We start from the raw sequence: 21887 nt of genomic DNA on the forward strand, positions 1-21887 counted from the left end.
AATGTAGTGTTTAATGCACATGCTGCTTCTAAAGTACTGAGAACTACGAAGAGACATTTGTAAAACATTTGATAGAGTATAGTGCTCTGTTTTGTGAACTATAAATTCAAAATGATTTTACCTTTTTATACTGAGGTTGACTAAGAACAGAGGTAGGATGAAATCGCACTTTCTTCTCCTTTGGTCCAGTCAAAACCAGGCCTTCTCTGTCTACATACACTAGATTGGGATACATCCCAGCCAGTAAGGCAGCTTTAACTACAGCCCAGTTTTCAGAGTTAGTATTAACATCTCTAATATCAGTTCCTCCTCTGGCTCTAACAAAACCTGAAGAAAGAAGAGGACAAAACGTGTTATATTTGCTTGCATTTCATATTTACTTCTTTGCTTCTCAAAAAGAGTTTGAAAAAAAAGAAATAAACTGCAAATTTTTTGCATTTTTTCACCACTACCAGCATTAACAGCACCAAGAAGAAACCATTATATTGAAATCCTTCCTGATAAGAGGTTTTATACTAACATAGGATAGAACCACTTTTTACAACACAAAGACACTTCCTATGGAAATAATTTATTAGAATGTACAAATCCCAAGAAATGTATTTCACACTGAAAGCCAGTGACATGTCAAACAATCAGGGCACTTTCAGTTAGATTAGCTGCTCCACAACCACACTTCCTCCAGCATCTGCACCATGCCCAGCACAAATGTATACTGGTCTGTTTCAAATTAAGGAAGGAAAATTATACCAATGAACACTACTCATTACCACTGGTATACAATTGTACTAAGTATATACTTGACTACAAAACGATGTTAAAATTTTTTCCAAGCTATTTACCTGAGGCTCTAAGCTGGCCAAGCAACTGTGTTCGCATTCCTACAATGATTTCCATTGTGGCTTGAGACAGGAAGTTCTTTTCACAGAAGGTTCTCTCCCAGCCATCACTGCGTGCCTTCTGCCATGCCTATAAAGAATATTTGTTTACACTTATCTATGAATTTGATTTTTTTGCACTTTTTTTAAAAAGAACATTTACATCAACAAAACAAAGGCAAAAACCATTCTGAAAGAAAGGAAATGTATCAAACCAGATTTTTTTTTTTCTGGTTTCTTTTTACCCATTCCCTAAATTAACATAATGATCATTATGTTATTATAAGATCATTTAGTTATTATAAAGATTATGTTAAGATCATTATTTTAAGTTATCAATGTAGCAGAATATAAAGTGGCACCTTGTTGAAACATTCAGAATTTAACCAGGTTTGGAAGGATAAACAAAAAATCTGACAAAAAGTCTTCCCTCACAGATTTATGAGTCCAATACACCAGAAAGTCAACTGGCAAAAGTAAAGATTCTTCTCTAAGGACTTAATATAGTCTATCATTCATTCTACACCCAACTTGACTGGTACATCATTTACTTTGATATATGATCTACTGTGATTAGTACGCTTTCTGAACATGAAATAATACCTGGAAAGCCCTGAGAAGCGCCATATGGTCACTAAACGTTCCTGCAGTAAAACGTTTTCTGCATAGCATGGCTGCACGCTTTTGAGAGGCCAGTGTAGGTAGGACAAAAGGGTCTCGATATGCAAGAGTGCAAGCAATAGTAAGAATAGGATCCAGGCACTTCAAAACGACAGCACACAACACCATTTTACCAAGGTGTGGCTCTACTGGTAATTCAGTGAGATGATAACCAAGTTCAGTGAGATCTTCCCAAGGGTCCATAGCATCTATTGTCTGTTTAAAAAATAAAAAATAAAAAAAGAGAAAAGAGTGGGGGAAGGGGGAAGTGGATAAAATTAATTTACAATAAAAGCAGGAAGGATGGGAATACTGGACATTAACTAGACTTATTCCTAAATACTAAGAAAGCAAGTCAAACTCTTAACAGTTCGAGAAAAGATTTTTAATCACTCTCTCCCCGTAAGACAGAAAAAATACATGCACACACACAAAATGAAAAATAGACAACACCAACAACTGAAAAGCACCCTTAAGTAACGGAACAGTCTCAGTACAAACATATTGCCACACCACAAATATAGAATGAAATAAAATTCCTGTCTAAATCTAATCCTTTGCTGACCTTAAGCATTTGTACAGCATTTCTCACAATTAAAGCTGGTGGAGGATCAGGAGCTTTCATAAGAAAGTCAACAATTGAACAATTACTTGGAGCCAGAAGTTTTGTGTGTAAACAAAGCTCCTGCAAGTTAAAAAGTAAAAAAGGATTGTTAAGATTGGGGGGGAAGAAAAAAACAAACACTTTTTTGGAGTTAAAAGCATGGTTTGATGATAATACATTTTTTAAAAGCTATAATTTCTAACGTGCACCTGAAGTGGCATTCTTAGAAGTTCTGGAGTCTGATATTCCAACATACTCTGAAATCGGAGCCTGCTGAAGAGACGAAAACACACTCCAGGCTGACAGCGCCCAGCCCTTGAAAATAAAATATGGGAAGTTGTTGAAAATTAGAATTTATTTTAAATAAAATAAAATTAAAAAACCATACACACACAAACATAGAATGGAAATGTAGAAGCAGGTCTAAGAAAAAGATAATCTTGTCGTTAAGTCCCACACATGAGGTGAGAGTGTTCCAGTACATGGATTATTTTTGATAGTATGGAAATTTGTTATTATAATTTTACCCCAACACTGAAAGGTTTGGAGAAACAAAAATAAGACCTATCTAAAAATAAAGTGATGTGGGATTTTTGCTAACCTAAGATCAATCCAAATCTCAACTGTCCTTTGATGTAAGGAATATAAGTTGTAAACTTCATTTCTTCCTCTTCACATCCCCCAAACAGATGAACGTTACTCCGGGAGTAAAAGGCAGAATGAAGACCAAACAACTTGTGAGTGAGGGGACAGAGACAGCAAATGCTCAGATTCACACTCAAATTCCTGCAAGTTAATGCCAATACCATATCACCAAACACAGGCATTTGTTGCTACATATTCTCTTAGCCCTCACCCATTGTTGGGAAGAATAGGATAAAAGCCTGTTAAGTCATGAATAATTTGGAGAATGTTAATAAGGAATCACTGCTCAATGTCTCTTCTAATATAGAGATGAAGGAGCATCAATTAAAAACTAGCAATAGGCAGCCCTTTACCCACAAATAAGTTGCAAAACACCTTACTGGACACTGTGGCTCTGGTGCTACGTGGGAGAGTGGAAGAACAAGTTTATGGAGGGTAACAACCTAGACCTAATGTAAGCTTTGGGAAATTTTCAACCGTCACTTTTCTGCAACTTGGGAAATGACCCCAAGGAATATGTCCTTACTCTTCTGCAGAGCATTAGCACTGGCCACTGTCCAATACAATACTTGGACTAGGCTAGTAACATGACCCACTGTCGCTGCTATTACATTATGCACTTTATCCTCAATATAGGATGGTGGATATCTGCAAAATAAAATTCAGTATAAAGCATTTATTACCTGCCTCTTCTCTGGATAGCACTGGCTTTTGAAATCCACACCATTTTTAGCATTGTAACACAACTCAGTGCATCAAACGACTTCTATAAAAGCAAAGTAAGGAACATAAAATCAAGATTGAATAGGGTACATGAAATAAAAGTTACTAATGATTTAGATCATCATCAGAAGTTCTCTAAAAAAAATAAATAATAAGCACCAGCAGATTCTGGCACAAAAGCATGTTTTAAAGTACTTAGCATAACTTCATGTTAAAAACTCTCTCCTTCGCAGTATATTTGTGCTACACAGTTTTCTATATTAAATTTTTCTAGTCAATAGGTAATTATAAGTTAATAAAAGGCATGGATTACATTTTGTGGTATCACAAGCCAAGCAAAAATATGTTATTACATTGAATAAAGTTTTCCTCTTTTTCTCACCTGGAAATGACGTCCATATTTTCTTATATTTGATACAAAATTACAAAAAAAATTGTATTACCATGTATTGCCATGAAAACTTCAGAAATTTGGTGTAAAAACTTTTGTAGAAACTTTGTAAGTCATATACTAGGTCTTAAACTGTCTCACTGTGTCATCTCACTTTTCTTGAGCAAGTAATTAGGGAATGGGCATTCAACACATCAGAAACAATGATTAAAAATTTAATAGATTAGACTTGGGCTAGATACAATAGTAGGATAAAGGAAACTTCCGGTGTTCTGTAAGTCTCAGGAAGACAGCAGTCTAAACTGATGAATTTGTTTTAAAATTCAAACAGGAATACTAAATTTAAAAATTTAAAAAAATAACAACAACAAAAATCTATCAATATATCACCATGCAATAGCTTTTACAGGGTTTTTAAACAGCTAGCTATTTACAGTATTTGTCATAAAACGGATGTCAAAACTTCTCAGTGAATTTGGTTGCTTGACATGCACTAGCTCTCAGCCTACTATAAAAAAAAATAGTTCTCCAAAATTTATGTATTTTAAAATAACACTAGGAAGTTTACTTCCCAAAGAAAGTTTAAGCCAATCATACCTCTTTCATTTTGCCTGAGTCAATAACAAATACAACATCATTGACCGTTATGCTGGTTTCTGCAATATTGGTAGAAAGAATCTGCAATAAAAACAACAAACTATAGTAACTGTAAAAGCAAAGACAAAACAGATCAATACAACATCTGACAAAGTCCTCTGATACTTGCTATTTTGCGGACGCCAGAAGGTGGACTTTTAAGTACCTTCTTCTGATCCAAAGTCTGCATATTTGAATGAAGCATGAAAACCTGGTATCTAATGCAAGACAAAGAGTACATTATAAGGATCTTCAAGAGAAATAATAAAAAACTCAAGACAACTATAGAAACTAGAGGTTTTACCCGTGAGCATTATCAGCAAATCTCTTGTCATCAAAAAGAATACGGTCTCTCAGGCTAACTATCTCATCATATCCAGGAAGAAATATTAAAATTGCTCCTAAAAAAGAAGTTGGTTTGCAGAGTTAAACAGAAAATTCACTTCAAAGACATGTTAGTACTGCATATACTAGCACTTAGAAGGTTTCACCTGCTTGGTATTACTGAAAAAAGAGCACACTTCATCAGAAGCTGAATCCACAGCAATTTATTTGGAATGTGTGCATATACCTACCAGCATCACAGCTACAACAGATGTTATAAAGTAAGTGCATAATCAGGTCCAGATCCACTTTTTCATCATCAAAACTGTGATGATAGGCTTTCAACAGTTCTCTGTCCTCTGCACTAAGGTCACTGCCACTTGTTTGGACCAGGGAACTTTCATCCAGATTTCCACATTCCACTGAAGCACTACAATATACAAATATACAGGTCAAAGTCAAGATTGTTTGCTTTGGGTTTGCATTTCAGCCATCAACTCTAATTTAGATCAAGACCAACAAGACTACTTGCTCAAATTTTAATTTTAAAGTGTAGCAGCACAGCACCTCCACAATACTCTTACTGTTCACTGATTTAAGTGTTAACCCAGCAAAGCATGTGATTTCAATTTTTAGCACTAACTTTATTATACTTCATTGAAACACAACCTTAAGCAAATGTGACAGAACTCAAAGTATAAAGACACCACTTGTTTATCTGTTAAAGGAAAATATTTAAAAGAAACTTATTCTCCAAAAACTTCCCTATCATAACAGTTAAGCAGGTACTACACTAACAGAAACTACACTAAGAGAAATTATAATGGTATACATCTCTACAAAATTATAACTAAACTATGATAACTATAGGGTAAATCAAAAAACAGTGCTTGAGCAGCCTAGTGTATGTGTTACTCATACAAAGCCTCTTTAACATGGCTATCATGTATCAACAATATACAGATAAAAACACAACAGATTTGTTTCCAAAATAAGCATCAGAAATTAAAGTGGTACGTGATAGGGCATCAGCATCTCCTCTGCATATTTATTCAAGTTACTGTAATAATTTCCTGCCTAGATACATAATCATGATAGGAATGTCCATATCAAGATGATAAATGCTAATAATATAAAAGAAGCCGTACACCACTAGAACTATATTTATCCTAGAAGTTGTGCAAACACAATCACTACGATACTGAAGACAAACAAACTTTTTTTAAAATAACTGTTTTCAAAATATTCCTATTCTCAAATAAATCTTACTATTTAGGCCAGATTTTAAAGCATAAAAAGCTAAAATCTGTTCTTATTGAAAGGTAACAAAACATAAATTTTCCTTCACCATGTTATACAACTGTTTCTGCAAAGTATTATAGCTTACCTGTAGGACTCCAACAGGTCAACAACCTCTGTTTGTCCAAAGCGCTTAGCCCAGTCCAAAGCCATCCTGAAAGAGTTGCATAAAAATCTTTATTAATTTCTCACTTCAAAAGATACACATGAATAGCACATTATGTGAAGAGACAATTTCTGCATTACTGCTTAATAAGTGCTGTTTTTACTGGATCTGCAACTTTCCATTCTGAAGTGCATAAACAAGTGTAATAGGTATGATTTTTAGATAACTGCAATTCTTCACCAAGAAAGAATCCCTGTTTTACACATAAGTACAAGCAAGCAGGCAGAAGGGAATGATGAGGAAATTTGTTTCAAAAAACAGACACCAACGTGCAGAGATAAGCCATGCCTTTTTGCAGTACCCTTTACTAGCTCCTTTGAATCATCCTGAGAAGTCACACCCCAGATGTTTTTTCTCCAAAATGGGTGAAAACATTGGGCTTTTTGATGTCTTACAGAAGTTGCCCTCCTTACAATGCATTTCACTCTGTTTTCCTTTTGAACTGCATTTCTTCCCAAGTTTTTCAAGTGGTAGTACCAAATATCAGACTCCTGGAATCCTAATTCTTATTTTTCCATATTATAATTATTTACTATAGTTCCCTGTTTATATGAAGACACAACTCATGACCATAAAAACCTGAACGTTTACAGATTCACAAATATTTTTTACATGATACAACATATTTACGGATATAACACAGCAAAGATCTTTGCACTTGTAATATACTATTTTTAAATCTGATACAGGTTGCTCTCTTACAGTAAGAACTGCCAAACATTTTGGGTCTAATTCAATCAATCCAGTGAGAAAGATTCCGATTTTTCTTCTAACCAGTGTGTTAAATCAGACTCAGTGAAACCAAGAGTATATAACCCATATTCAATACTGTTTAATTAAGAATTCTATTTAGAAATTACAGAAAACAATGTGATAAACACAAGTTAGAAATTGTTTAAACTTCAAAACCTATTAGTGCTTACAATTATCTGGTAAGTTAACAAATTAGTTTAGATATTACAGAAATTTCTCTCTCATATGTATATTGACAAACAAATCTATCTTTCAGTTTATCTGTTTGTTTTTACCAGCCATTGGATGATTTGCAGTGGATACTTGCTCCCATACTGATCAGTTGTTCTACTTGACTCAGAAAGCCTCTCCCTGAAGCAATCATTAGTGCAGTCGCGCTGGTTTCACTGTGCCTATAATCAACTGATAAGTACAAAACAAAAAACAAATAAGCAAAACCAATAAAAATGTTTTTTTCATCTAAATGTATTACGAATATAACTTTCAAAACCGAGCACAAAGAGAATTTGTTTCCTCGCTTCATCCCACCAGTCAATTCATGTGAATTTAACAAGTTTAGAAATGTATTATATCTGTCAATACTTTAAAACAAGTATAGCAACAACAAACTACAAACTCATTAATTCTGCTAACCCTATTCAATTTTCAACAGGCATCAGAATTCAAAGGTAACAACATTTGAAACTGGAGATAAAGTAGCCACAGAAATTCAAGTCATTTTATGGTTGTTTTTTTCTTATGTAATAAGAGGAGAAACTTACCACTGACATTCTCAGTTAAAATGAGATGGAACACCTGAGCAAAGGAATCAGTATCTTTATGCAACCAGATGTCAGAAAGACAAGAATCCATTTCTTTTATTAGCCATGGCTCAAGGCAATTCGCATCTTTTTCAGTCTGAAGAGAAAAAACAGTACTGAAAGATCAATCTCTTCAAAGAGTTGTCCTCATTCTCATATATTAGACTCAAAGAATTTGAAGTTTTCCAAATAACAACCAGAAATACAGCATTCAGATACCTGTTAAAGAATTTATTGCATCATATGCAAGTATTTTAAACAGCAGTCCTGCCATTTGATCTAAACAAAAGTTATATATAACCATCATAATTTAAAAGCACACTTTTATCTAGAGCAGTTCATGCTAATAAAAAAAATCATGTTTTAAAATATGTTAATATCCTTCTAGAAACTCTACAGGAGTAATATAATTAGAAAACATTTTTTAAATGGATAGCAATAATTTAATGCAGATTTAAACATCTCTTCCAATAAAAGGAAAAACTTACCAGTTGATTAAATACTGTGTCACCACCATCATCCAACAGATTATACTCTTCAGCACTTGGAACAGATCTTTGTCTCCGAGACTCTGGTTTGCTATTATTTTCTTGACCAGAACACCACTCAGTAAGAGTGCTCTGCTGTTTTTCTTCTAGGATGCATAAAGTATTTCCAAAACAAGCTCTACAGTCATCGTAATTATTCATTCTTTTCAATTACAAAAAATAGTTATCTCAAGTCACAAAGTTTTACCTATTCAAGCTCTTTTATTTAATCTAGAACACTGTTACCAGTCCAATATAAATTCCATGATTAAGGACACCATTGCAAACATCTACTATAAGAACAAGGCAAAAAAATACTATTTGGGTGCTTAACCCCCTAAGTCTCCAGTATTCCAACTTAGTGCATTCAAATGAGGTTCCTAAGTAAATATTTACTACACAATTCTCAGTCCAGATCTTTCTCCAAAAGTGAAATACCAAAAAGAAGTGATATAGCGCCTTCAAGTAACAAATAATTTTTGCATACAAGTAGAAGAAACCAGTGCCTTAACTGAACTTTTTTATCCACATTGATCAGAGCTGATATTCTGGTTTAAGCTGGGATAAAGCTTGGGGTTTTTTTCCTTCTTAGTAGCTAGAATAGCTGTGTTTTGGATTCACTATGGGATTTGATATGAGAAGAACGTTGATAATGTACTGATATTTTTAACTGTTGCTAAGAAGTCAAGGACTTTTCAACTTCTCATGTCCTGCTAGTACACAGGTACAAAAGAAACTGGGAGGGAGCAGAGCCAAAACAACAGACCCAAGCTGGCCAATGGAATATTCCGTATCTTCTAATGTCATGCTCAGTACATAGATGAGGGCTGACTGGGAAGCTCACTCTGGCTTCCAGGATTGTGGTTGCAGGATTCTCTCTTCCCCGGGATCACTAGCCAGGAATGGGCTGGCCATCAGTCAGTGGGTGGTAAGCAATCACATTGTGCATTAGTCATTTGTATTTTCTACTATTACTATTATTATCAGCATTATTATAATAATAATATTTTACTTCCATTATTAATTTGTTTTTATCCCAGCCTATGAGTCCCCTTACTCTTACCGCTCCAGCTCTCTGCCCCATTCCCTGGGGGTGGGGGAGGGTGAGAGAGCAGCTGTGTGGTGTTTAGCTGCCAGCAGGTTTAAACCATGACAGATGAGTACCGTGATAAACTTATAGTTAGGATTGTATGTTATAGCTTTGGGTTTCGCCTTTTTTCTTTTCTTTTTTTTTAAATACATACTAAGATCATTACTTTCAATTGCCAAGAAAACTTCTCAAATAATATATCTACTTAATTGAAAAGCAACTATATTAAGTCCAAGTGTGTTAACGTTTCTGGCCCACATATATTAAATACATCCACATCTGAAGAATGTTGTAAAAAGTGTTACTAATAGGAACCACTTCTGTGCGAGATGTATAAAATCCTGCCCTCTTTAATGGTCACACTTTAATCTGTACACAAAAGTCAGCACATAGTGTCTTCTGCTTCCATAGTTTTCATATGGTCAAAGCCCGCAATTACATGCAATACTAATAATCTGAAAAAATATAACATTTACCAACTGAAAGCAAACTGAATGCAACCATTACGTATTTTTTTTAAAGTTACATAATCTACTTCAATAATGTAGACACTGAGAGCTTAAAGATACTTGCTGTCATCTAATCATGTCTCACTTAATATTCTGACTTTGGAATTTTAACAATCATCCTATTTAGATGTTCAATCATTAGACTTATTGCCAACCCTAACAATTAAGAATTCCACAAACCTTGCTGCTTCTCTTTCTTGTACTTCGCCATCTCTTTGTTTGTATACCCAGTGCTTCGTAAAATGTCCTCCAAAAACATCTCTTTAACTTCAAAAGGTCTTCCTTGTACTGAAAGTATAAATAATTCATAAAATATTAGGTATTCCTTAGCTTAATTTATAACCTTAATTTTTAGAAAGCATTTTTGTAGACACAAAAAGTAAATTAAACATTATTCGGGTCTGATTTAAGGACTTACTACTTTCCTTGAAAAGCCTTGTAGGAGTATCTATACTGGAGTTTATTTTCTTAATATTAGTGGGCCACAAAAGAAAACAACATTTGGGTTAGCGTGGAGTTTATTTTCTTAAGACTAGTTGGCCACAAAAGAAAACAACATTTGGATTACCTTGGGTACCTTGCTTCTCATTATCCTCTTCAATTCTATTAAGTGTTGTGGTGGCAAGAGATGCTCATAAGATTGACAGTTATTAATTCAAATTTTATTAAAATGAGAAAAAGAAAATAGCCATTGTTTTTTAGGGTTACAAAAACGAATTCACTGTGTAAGACTAGCACCTGGATTACAAAATATAACAGCAATTAGTACAGCTTTAGTGCAAGATACCACAAGCAGATGGCTACCTTTCTATTAAACAACATTTTTTTAATGAGAAGTATATGAAGAAAGGGACTTCCCTCTACTTCCTCAATCACTTCAGCCAAACTTGGCTTTCTTTACTGAATACTTCCTGATAAAAGAGACATTCCAATGGTCTTGATCTCCTAATAATTTAACCTGATTTCTTTCTTCAGTATCACTGTTATCTAGAGCTTATTTATGGACATTAAAGGATTCTTTGTCACAGGAAGAATTAAAATCTCTAGATTTTAATTTCTGGTCCCTTAGCAGACATTTTCCATAGCTGAGCTTAAATCACCTAGCACTTTTCTATGCTTCAGAAAGAACAAGCTACAACTCACATACTTTTACAAGCTGCCATGGAGGAAGTCTTCCAACACTGATTGCAAACTCTGTGTACTACAGGGGCTCACGAGTACAAAATGTTTGTTTCTGTGATCAGGATTTTGGCAAGTATATTGTTGAAGGAGGATCAAATTTTTTTCATTACATTAACAGACAAAGTATCTAAACCCTCTTCTTTTAATTCTTAAATTCCCAAAAATGGAAAAAGGAACATGTCTTTCAACTGTGATTAGCCTGTGAAGACTAGTATGTGATCACAGTATGACCACTGAGGTAAACTGGAGAAAGAGACTGTAATCAAAATTTCCTGAATAAAGATACTGATTTAAATGAACAGGAAGCTACAAGAAGAGTAAACTGGAAAGCCACACAATTGTAACTGAGGTTTCCCCTCTCCAAAAAATATATTTGGGAAACACTGAAGTCATGCGTAATTTTCAGATTCCTGCCTCCAACAAGGTGCAAGCCTTATTTTACTAGGCAGAAATTCAGAACCGGGAACTAGAAATAAGCACTTCTATCTGTAAAAAAAAAACAAAAAAGATTTCTTTTTCAGGAACTTTCACTACAATAAACCGATGATTTGCAAAGACAATTCTAAAAAAAGTGATCCTACCCATGTCCTGGGACTGTCAAGCTTCTTAAAAAAAGACTGACATGCAGTCTACTTGATTGTTTTGAAAAGAAAGCATTTCTCTTAAAAGTTTATTTTCACAGAATCATCTAAGTTGAAAAAGACCCTGAAAATCATCTGACAGTGACACCTGACAGTATCACTGCTCTGAGGCAGCCCTCTGATTACTACCCTTTGTTGGTTATCCCGGCAGGTAATGATGAGGTGGTAAAGGGAAGTCTACAGTCACTCAAAAAGGAGTTCAAGGGACTGGGGTGGCTAGTTGAAGGCTCAGGAGCTCGGGTGGTGTTTTCACCAATCCCTCAAGTGGAAGGGAAAAACACTGAATGAGGGTGGAAAACACATCTGATTAACACGTGGCTCAGAGATTGGTGCCACCATAGGAATTTTGGGTTCTTCGATCATGACAAAGTTTATAAGGCACCTGGTCTGTTGGCAACAAATGGGACAGGTGGGATGCAGCTGTCCCAGAGGGGGAAAAGGATTCTGGGGCAAGAGTTAGCAGGGCTTATTGACAGGGCTTTAAACTAGGTATGAGGGGGGAGGGGGAGATAACTGGGCCTGTTACGTGTAAGCTCAAGGGAAGCATGCCAACGCTTGAAGGATGGTGGAAGTGAGGGCTCTCCTTCTGCCATTTCATTTGAGAGAAGGGATAGATGTTTAGAAATCATGGAAGCATTGAGAAGGGTCTGGTAGGGAATGGGGCCCACACTCACAAAAAGGTGTTGGATTCATTAGCTCATCTCAAGTGCATCTATACCAATGCACACAGTATGAGCAACAAACAGGGGGAGCTTGAAGCCATGATGCAGCACGAGAACTATGACATAGTAGCTATAACAGAAACGTGGTGGGATGCCTCACACAACTGGAGTGCTGCAATCGATGACTACAAGCTCTTCAGGAGGGATAGACCAGGAAGGACAGGTGGTGGAGTGGCCCGGTATGTTAGAGAATGCTATGAGAGCTCAGAAATCAAGTATAGTGATAACGGGGTTGAGTGTTTGGATTAGGTTAAGGGCCAATAAAGCAGATCTTGCTGTGGGAGTCTGCTATAGACCTCCCAACCAAAGCAGTGAGATGGATGAAGCTTTCTGTAACAGTTGGGGGAAATCTTGCCATCACTTGCCGTTGTTCTTGTAGGGGACTTTAACCTCCCGGGTATCTGCTGGGATCACAGCACAGCAGAGAGGGAACAATCCAGGAGGTTCCTGGAATGTGTGGAGGATAACTTCCTCACACAGCTGGTGAGTGAGCCGACCAGGGAAGGTGCCCTCCTGGACCTGCTTCTTGTGAACAGGGAAGAGCTTGTGGGGGAAGTAAAGGTTGGAGGCCGTCTAGGGTGCAGTGATCATGAGATGATTGAGTTTTTGATCCTTCGTGAAACAAAGAGAGGGGTTAGTAAAACTGTCACCTTAGACTTCCAGACGGCAAACTCTGACCTGTTCAAAAGACTGATCAACAAAATCCCTTGGGAGGCTGCCCTGAAGGATATGGGAGTCCAGGAAGGCTGGACATACTTCAACAGAGAAGTCTTAAAGGCACAGCAGCAGGCTGTTCCCGCGTGCCGAAAAACAAGCAGGAGGGGAAGGAGACCGGCCTGGCTAAACAGGGACCTTTGGCTGGATCTCAAGAACAAAAGGAGAATCTATTGCCTTTGGAAGAGGGGCCAGGCCTCTCATGAAGACTATAAAGATGCAGTGAAGTTATGCAGGGAGAATATTAGGAGAGCCAAAGCCCAGCTAGAGCTCAACTTGGCTACAGCTGTTAAGGATAATAAAAAATGTTTCTATAAATTCATTAACAACAAAAGGAGGATTAGGGAAAATCTCCCTCCTGTATTGGATGCAGAGGGAAACATAGTAACTAAGGATGAGGAAAAGGCTGAGGTGCTCAACGCCTACTCTGTCTCAGTCTTTAGCAGGTCATCTCGAGTGCCATTAAAAGTCATATATAACAGAATCACAGAATCGTCTAGGTTGGAAAAGACCTTGAAGATCATTTAGTCCAACCATTAACCTAACATTGACAGTTCCCAACTACACCATATCCCTAAGCACTATGTCAACCCGACTCTTAAACACCCCAGGGATGGGGACTCCACCACCTCCCTGGACAGCCTATTCCAATGCCTAACAATCCGTTCTAGAAAGAAACGCTTCCTACTATCCAGTCTAAACCTTCCCTGGCGCAACTTGAGACCATTCCCTCTTGTCCTATTCCTTATTACTTGGTAAAAGACACTCATCCCCAGCTCTCTGCAACCTCCTTTCAGGTAGTTGTAGAGGGCAATGAGGTCTCCCCTCAGCCTCCTCTTCTCCAAACTAAACAGCCCCAGTTCCCTCAGCCGCTCCTCGTACAACCTGTGCTCCAGACCCTGCACCAGCTTTGTTGCCCTTCTCTGGACACACTCGAGTAATTCAATGTCCTTTTTGTAGTGAGGGGCCCAAAAATGAACACAGTCATCGAGGTGCAGCCTCACCAGTGCTGAGTACAGGGGTAAGATCACTTCCCTGTCCCTGCTGGCCACGCTATTTCTGACACAAGCCAGGATGGCATTGGCCTTCTTGGCCACCTGGGCACACTGCTGGCTCATGTTCAGCTGGCTGTCAATCAACACCCTCAGGTCCCTCTCTGACTGGCAACTTTCCAGCCTCCCTACCCTCGAGCAGATCAACACTCCCACCCAACTTGGTGTCGTCTGCAAACTTACTGAGGGTGCACTCAATCCCCTCGTCTAGATCATCAATAAAGATGTTAAACAGGAGTGGCCCCAAAACCAAGCCCTGGGGGACACCACTCGTGACCGGCCGCCAACCAGATTTAACTCCATTCACCACAATTCTTTGGGCCCAGCCATCCAGCCAGTTTTTTACCCAGCAAAGCATGTGCCCATCCAAGCCATGAGCAGCCAGTTTCGCCAGGAGAATGCTGTGGGAAATGGTGTCAAAGGTCTTACTGAAGTCAAGGTAGACAACATGCACAGCCTTTCCCTCACCCAATAAGCCAAAATATGTTATACTTAAGACATCATTGTTGAAAAAGGAAGAGCACTGCAAGGTGCCAGAGGTCAGCCATGAAGAAAACCTGCAAGCCAAGGGAGTGAGAAGAAAAAAAAACAGCCAAAAACCACATCTCCCACACATCTGTTTCACCTCTAAAGATCAGTCAAATTACATTAAAACAACGATAACGTTTCTTTGCATCTGAATGTAATCTAACTGCAGATTACTGAGTCTGAACATAAGTGAACATAAATTGCCATGTCTTTTCTCAATGTTTACATATATTAACAGCTAATAATTTCCTTTAAATTAAAGACTCATGTGATTAAAACATGAAACCCCAATTTGCCTAGGACTGTATTTCTGAAGCGACCAGGTGCAGTTATCTGTGTTTTATCCACTAACCAGTAGCAATCTCTGTGAGGCCTGAAGAACTAGAAAAATACTGGAATGAATTAATGTATATCACACTCTTGTAGATCCTAGTGTCTGTAACACCATGACGATCAGCACTTTAAGAACCCTTTCCTGCTTCATAAATTGAACATGGAGGGGGTGAGGACATGCCTGCACTTATGAAACTCCCTGTGATAAAAACACTTCACTCTCAAGTAGGTGCAGAAACAACAAAAATGAACAAAGAATAGGCATTGCTGTAACTCTCAGTGTATTTACCATGTTCCCTTACTCAGAACAGTTCACTACAGTTTAATAAGAGCTCCAAGTCCTAGGTCAGGTATACTCAGATTTAAGAGTTTACATAAATACTTACTGTGTATTACTGGGCAACTTCCAAAATACCTAATAAAGAGATGTGCATCTAGAGCAGCACTAGAAATAATTAGTTTTAAATTAGTCTGTTTCTGCAACACATCTCTCAGTTTTATTAACAAGAAGTCACTGAACCTATCCCTCTCATGTACTTCATCCTGTAACAAAAGGAAAAAAAACCCAACATATAAACATCACAGAACCAAGATCGTAATTTTTCCACAAATATGAACTTTAAGAACTAAAAATATAATTTCCTGGTACATTACAGATACATTAAAATGTATAAGTCTACTTTAAGGATTTTTTTTTTAGAACTATCCGAAAGTCAAAAAATATTTCAAAAAGTTTTATAAAGATACCAGAACAGACTGCACTGGTAATGCACAAGCCACATATACCTTGGTTTCAGAGGTTAAAGTGAACTTGTGAAACGTTTCTAATTCTTATATTTGAATCTCATTTTCACGTTAATGACACAAACCACAAATCCTACAAATCTTATTTTAATAAATTCTCACTTCATACCAGTGAACATTTAAAGAAATGTATGATACCACATAATCACAAAAAATTTAGAATGCTTAGATCCATTAGGTCATGCACAAAGCTTATCACCAGTTAAGGCACATGTCTGATTAATCATCTTTGTTGGTGTGTTCTTTTTTATTTTATATTATGAACTTATGAAGCAGGGACCCAAATACAGCATTTTTAGGCTGAAGTCAAAAATGTATACATCATTCTCACACTTTTTTCCATTTTGATAAACAGGCAGACACCTAAAATTATCATGAGTTTTTTTGTCTTCAGCAGTGGAGAACTTAATCTTGCAGTAAACATTCTGGTTCCACTGACTTAAACTCCACAACAGGAAAATTCACATAATCATAAATGAAGACACTGAAATAATTTGCTGAGAATTAGACTACTCATCTTGAAAATATTTGGGGAAACAAATGGACTGCAAACCTGGTACTGCTAAAACAAGTATGTGATACAAGAAATTCTGACACACATTGAATCGTATCTATATAAACCTCCCTAAGGCTCAGCTGCTTTCTGACAGAGGAGGTTCAGAAAAATTTAGAGCTCTGTTGTCCACAACTGCATCATGATTCCAAAATTAATTATTGGCATGAACCTAAAATAAGACACTTTTATAAAAAAAAAAAAAGAAACGTACATGCTACAATAGAGACCCAGTAAGTCTTTAACGTTAATTCAGTTTCTAACCAAAAAAATGCTCAGCAAACTAATAAAGAAAACTAGGATCTCATCTTCCAATTAACAAGCAACACATACTGCTCCATCTCACATGAAATACAACAGGATTCTTACCACAATAATATGCGTCACAGTTGAGAGAGTGCTGTCTCCTGCCATTAGCGTGCGAAGTAGTATGCCATTAGTGCAGAATGTTAACAGAGTCTTTGGTGAAACCCTATTGAACAGTTCATAAAGATACTTCAGTTTTCTGTACCATTTAAATGCTTCTAGCTTTCCACTACTTACTGAAAATTAAAGGATTAAAGAGCTGCTCACCAGAAGTGGAATTACAGTTTTCTCGCCAAAGAATTCATGCATGCTGTTTGTTTTTAAGCTATGCCTATCATCAGAGAGATCCTAAGGAATCTTAATGCTTATGCTTCAAAACTCCAGTCAATGAGACTAATTAACAAAGTGAAATTCAAATTTATATAAATAAATAAGCAAGAGAAATCAAACCTTGAGAACCTCTCCATGTTGTTTAATTTACTGGAAAATTCAGTGTGGACTGCTTTGAAAAAACAGAATCACAGAATCGTCTAGGTTGGAAAAGACCTTGAAGATCATCCAGTCCAACCATTAACCTAACACTGACAGATCCCAACTACACCATATCCCTCAGCGCTATGTCGACCCGACTCTTAAACACCTCCAGGGATGGGGACTCCACCACTGCCCTGGGCAGCCCATTCCAACGCCTAACAACCCGTTCTGTAAAGAAATGCTTCCTGATACCCAGTCTAAACCTTCCCTGGCGCAGCTTGAGGCCATTACCTCTTGTCCTATCACTTATTACTTGGTTCAAGAGACTCATCCCCAGCTCTCTGCAACCTCCTTTCAGGTAGTTGTAGAGGGCAATGAGGTCTCCCCTCAGTCTCCTCTTCTCCAAACTAAACAACCTCAGTTCCCTCAGCCGCTCCTCGTACGACATGTGCTCCAGACCCTGCACCAGCTTCGTTGCCCTTCTCTGGACACACTCGAGTAATTCAATGTCCTTTTTGCAGTGAGGGGCCCAAAAATGAACACAGTCATCGAGGTGCAGCCTCACCAGTGCTGAGTACAGGGGTAAGATCACTTCCCTGTCCCTGCTGGTCACGCTATTTCTGACACAAGCCAGGATGGCATTGGCCTTCTTGGCCACTTGGGTACACTGCTGGCTCATGTTCAGCCGGCTGTCAATCAACACCCCCAGGTCCCTCTCTGACTGGCAGCTCTCCAGCCACTCTTCCCCAAGCCTGTAGCGCTGCTGGGGGTTATTGTGGCCCAAGTGCAGCACCCGGCATTTGGCCTTATTGAAACTCCTACAGTTGGCCTCAGCCCATCGCTCCAGCCTGTCCAGGTCTCTCTGCAGAGCCTCCCTACCCTCGAGCAGATCAACACTCCCACCCAACTTGGTGTCATCTGCAAACTTACTGAGGGTGCACTCGATCCCCTCGTCTAGATCATCAATAAAGATGTTAAACAGGAGTGGCCCCAAAACCGAGCCCTGGGGGACACCACTTGTGACCGGCCGCCAACCAGATTTAACTCCATTCACCACAACTCTTTGGGCCCGGCCATCCAGCCAGTTTTTTACCCAGCAAAGCGTGTGCCCATCCAAGCCTCGAGCAGCCAGTTTCACCAGGAGAATGCTGTGGGAAACGGTGTCAAAGGCCTTACTAAAGTCAAGGTAGACAACATCCACAGCCTTTCCCTCATCCAATAAGCAGGTCGCCCTGTCGTAGAAGGAGATCAGGTTTGTCAAGCAGGACCTGCCTTTCATAAACCCATGCTGACTGGGCCTGATCATCTGGTTGTCCCACACGTGTTGTGTGATGGTACTCAGGATGAGCTGCTCCATCTCCTTCCTGGGCACCAAAGTCAAGCTGACAGGCCTGTAATTTCCCAGATCATCCTTCCGACCCTTCTTATAGATGGGCGTCACATTGGCCAATTTCCAATCTGTCGGGACCTCCCCGGTCAGCCAGGACTGCTGGTAAATGATGGAAAGTGGCTTGGCGAGCACCCCAGCCAGCTCCTTCAGCACCCTCGGGTGTATCCCATCCGGTCCCGTAGACTTGTCTATGCCTATGTGATGCAGTAGGTCACTGACTATCTCCTCCTGGAATGCAGGGTTCCAATTCTTCAGGTTCCAATTCTTCAGCATATGCTTGGATATAGTCTTCGTATTTGCCCATATGTAGTAGGCTGAGCCTGGCTGGACGCCAGGTGCCCACCAAACCACTCCATCACTGCCCCTCCTCGGGTGGACAGGGGAGAGAAAAAACAGTGAAAGACTTCTGGGTCGATATAAGGACAGGTGAGTAATGTTTCCCTATTACCATCATAGGCAAATCAACCTGAAGAAATTTGTTTCATTTATTACCAATCAAATCAGAGTAGGGTAACAAGAAATAAAACCAAATCTTAAAACACCTTCTCTACAGGCTCAACTTAACTCTCAATTTTTTCTACCGCCTCCACCTGAGCAGTGCAGGAGGACAGGGAATGGGGGTTTTGGTCAGTTCATCACCAGTTGTTTTTGCTGCTCCTTCCTCCTCACACTCTTCCCCTACTCCAGCTTGGGAAGCATCTTCCACAAAATTATCCAACAGCTCTTCACAAACTGCTCATGTGGATCCCTTCCACGGGGTGCAGTCCTTTAGGAACAGACTGCTCCAGTGTGGGTCCCCCATAGGGTCACAAGTCCTGCCAGAAAACCTACTCCAGCGTGGGCTTCCCACAGGGTCAGCCTCCTCCAGGCACAGCCACCTGCTCAGCGTGGGGTCCCCCACACGCTGCAGGTGGATCTCTGCTCCACTGTGGACCTCCATGGGCTGCAGGGCACAGCCTGCCTCACCATGGTCTTCCCCACGGGCTGCAGGGGAACCTCTGCTCTGGTGCCTGGAGCACCTCCTCCCCCTCCTTCTTCACGGACCTTGGTATCTGCAGAGCTGTTTCTCTCACATATTCTCAACCCTCTCTTACTACTGCTGTTACAGCCCCCCTTCTTAAATATGTTATCACAGAGGCACTACCACCATCACTGATGGGCTTGGCCTTGGCCAGCAGCGGGTCCGTCCTGGAGCTGGCTGGCATTGGCTCTATCAGACATGGGGGAAGCTTCTAGGAGCTTCTCACAGAAACCACCTCTGTAGTCCCCCTGCTAGTAAAACCTTGCCATGCAAACCCAATACACTATACTTGACTGAATGACAAAGAAATCAGCTGATGTTTTTCAAATGCTTTAATTTTTTTCTTCAAGAATTTCAAAATCTTTAAAAGTTACTATTCTAGTACCTGTGGTAGGGTTAGCTGTGCAAGTAAAAACAGTAATTGCCACTCCTTTCTCCAGCACTGCCACCTTAAGTACTGAAAAGTTTCTTTGTATTGTACTCTGTATCTTTTCTGGAAGACGTAAGCTGACTAGTTATCATATGCATATTTCTTTCTGAGTTTGGAATTCATCCCTCCTTTCAAAACTTCTCCTACATATTAAATTCAAGAATACATCCAAGATGGAAATGCTTTACTATACCTATCTGTACGCTTCTCCCTTCTTCAACAGCCTTCTAGAAATCATCATTGTTGTCTAATAGTTAATAAAGCTTAAAAATTAGACTTGTGTTACTGTAGACACCTCCACCGCACATTTTTTTTTGCCGAGTTGGAAATAGTACCATCTCTCCCTTTTGTTCTTTCTCCGAGTGAATCTGTTCTTAAGCAGGATTTTCTGCATTGTTTCCAGTAATTCTTCCATTTTGATACCTTTGTTCTTCTTCAGCCAGCGTAATACCTCCACGCATTAATCATCCACCTTATTTTCAATTCATCTTTACTACTTCTTTTAATTCCTTAATAGCTTTTTGAGCTCTTGTACACATACTCGAACTCTTTAATTTGGCTTTGTTGTTCAATTTGTTTTCATTAGCTGTGTGATATTTTCATCCATATAAGCAATGTAACCAGCTATACCCTTTGCCATCTTCTTCTCACTCATAACCCAACTGCTGCTCATTCCCAGAAATCCTATTATCTACACAGTTCAAAGAATTTAGAAAAGGCACACAATCTTCAGACTTTCATGCATTCCTGCTCTACTTTAGGAACAAATTCCTCAGGTGACCTAGGAATCTCTAATTTTGTATCATTTCATGCTTTAAACATAAAAACTGGAACAGGCTGAAAAAGCTGAAACTAGATTGGTAAACAATGCTCAACATCATTCACTTTCAAATTTTGCTTTTTTTCCTTTTATGACCCCTATCAACTCTCACTATATAGCAGTTGTTACAGCATGCTGGTCTTCCTGCCTGTCTTCAAAGCTTGCAGAACTCTGGGATCTATACATCATAAAAAGTATGGACAAAAAAAAAATAAAAAGGAGAGGAAAGGAAAGTGTAGGCTTGATCTGAAAGAAAGACACAGAATTCCAAACACACCCCCACAGGAGAAATCAAGAGAAAGCACCTGCAATTTACTTTTATGTTAGACAACTTACCACATGTAACTGCAAAATACAGGAGGAAAACTGTCCTTTTCACTCTTAAATGTTCCATTTCCTGAAATAACGATCCTACCTGTACTTTACATACCGAGCTTTTACTAGGCTGTATGCCAAATATACTGTAGTTTAAATGTACACAAGATAAAGATAGCAACACAAGATCAATTAACTTTAAGAAATAACATTACTACCTGCTTTCTAATCGGATCTGATAACCAACTGTTTGGCCAATCTTTTCTCTTCTTTCTGCTGCCACTCTTTCAGCCACAGCAATAGCTGCCAAACGTCTTGGCTGAGTGCAAAATACACGACAGGGAGTTCCATTTTTGTAACAGTCATCAAGAAGGAACTGAGGGATCTGTAAAGAAGTGGTTTAAACATACATTTTAGTTTGATGAAGTAAGTCATAGCTTTTTTACCATGGTGAAACAATTTAACTGCGTCTCAATATTACACAGGTTGCAAAAGGATTATCATTGCAATATAGGATTATCATTGCAAACGTATTTGAAGGGGCACAAAGGCAGTAAAAATAAATTTCTGATTTTAAGGTTAATCTGTTTCCAAAAA

At 38.6% G+C, this 21887-nt stretch overlaps 1 protein-coding gene across 6 annotated transcripts in view; it reads right to left on the reverse strand.

Moving 5' to 3' along the window:
- YTHDC2 (YTH N6-methyladenosine RNA binding protein C2) overlaps nt 1–21887 on the reverse strand; it is a 41929-nt gene that overhangs the window by 12891 nt on the left and 7151 nt on the right. For 3 of the 6 annotated variants that reach the window (XR_012621765.1, XM_074813459.1, XM_074813462.1), the window contains exons 5-22: nt 21509–21675; nt 16904–17006; nt 15564–15720; nt 10186–10293; nt 8368–8513; nt 7841–7976; nt 7355–7481; nt 6249–6314; nt 5113–5291; nt 4842–4938; nt 4668–4755; nt 4499–4579; nt 3471–3553; nt 2352–2457; nt 2104–2223; nt 1482–1754; nt 843–969; nt 122–327 (exon numbers count right to left, since the gene is read on the reverse strand). Coding sequence is in view for 5 of the 6 variants with exons in the window: in XM_074813459.1 (XP_074669560.1) it covers nt 122–327; nt 843–969; nt 1482–1754; nt 2104–2223; nt 2352–2457; nt 3471–3553; nt 4499–4579; nt 4668–4755; nt 4842–4938; nt 5113–5291; nt 6249–6314; nt 7355–7481; nt 7841–7976; nt 8368–8513; nt 10186–10293; nt 15564–15720; nt 16904–17006; nt 21509–21675 (2370 nt within the window). In the remaining variant the exon portion in view is untranslated. Of the gene's footprint in view, nt 1–121; nt 328–842; nt 970–1481; nt 1755–2103; nt 2224–2351; nt 2458–3470; nt 3554–4498; nt 4580–4667; nt 4756–4841; nt 4939–5112; nt 5292–6248; nt 6315–7354; nt 7482–7840; nt 7977–8367; nt 8514–10185; nt 10294–15563; nt 15721–16903; nt 17007–21508; nt 21676–21887 lie in introns of those variants that run through there. The other 3 variants (XM_074813460.1, XM_074813463.1, XM_074813461.1) reach the window with 3 other exon arrangements.

This window comes from Strix aluco, chromosome Z (assembly GCF_031877795.1).
Source record: "Strix aluco isolate bStrAlu1 chromosome Z, bStrAlu1.hap1, whole genome shotgun sequence".
In the NCBI taxonomy this organism is placed as follows: domain Eukaryota; kingdom Metazoa; phylum Chordata; class Aves; order Strigiformes; family Strigidae; genus Strix; species Strix aluco.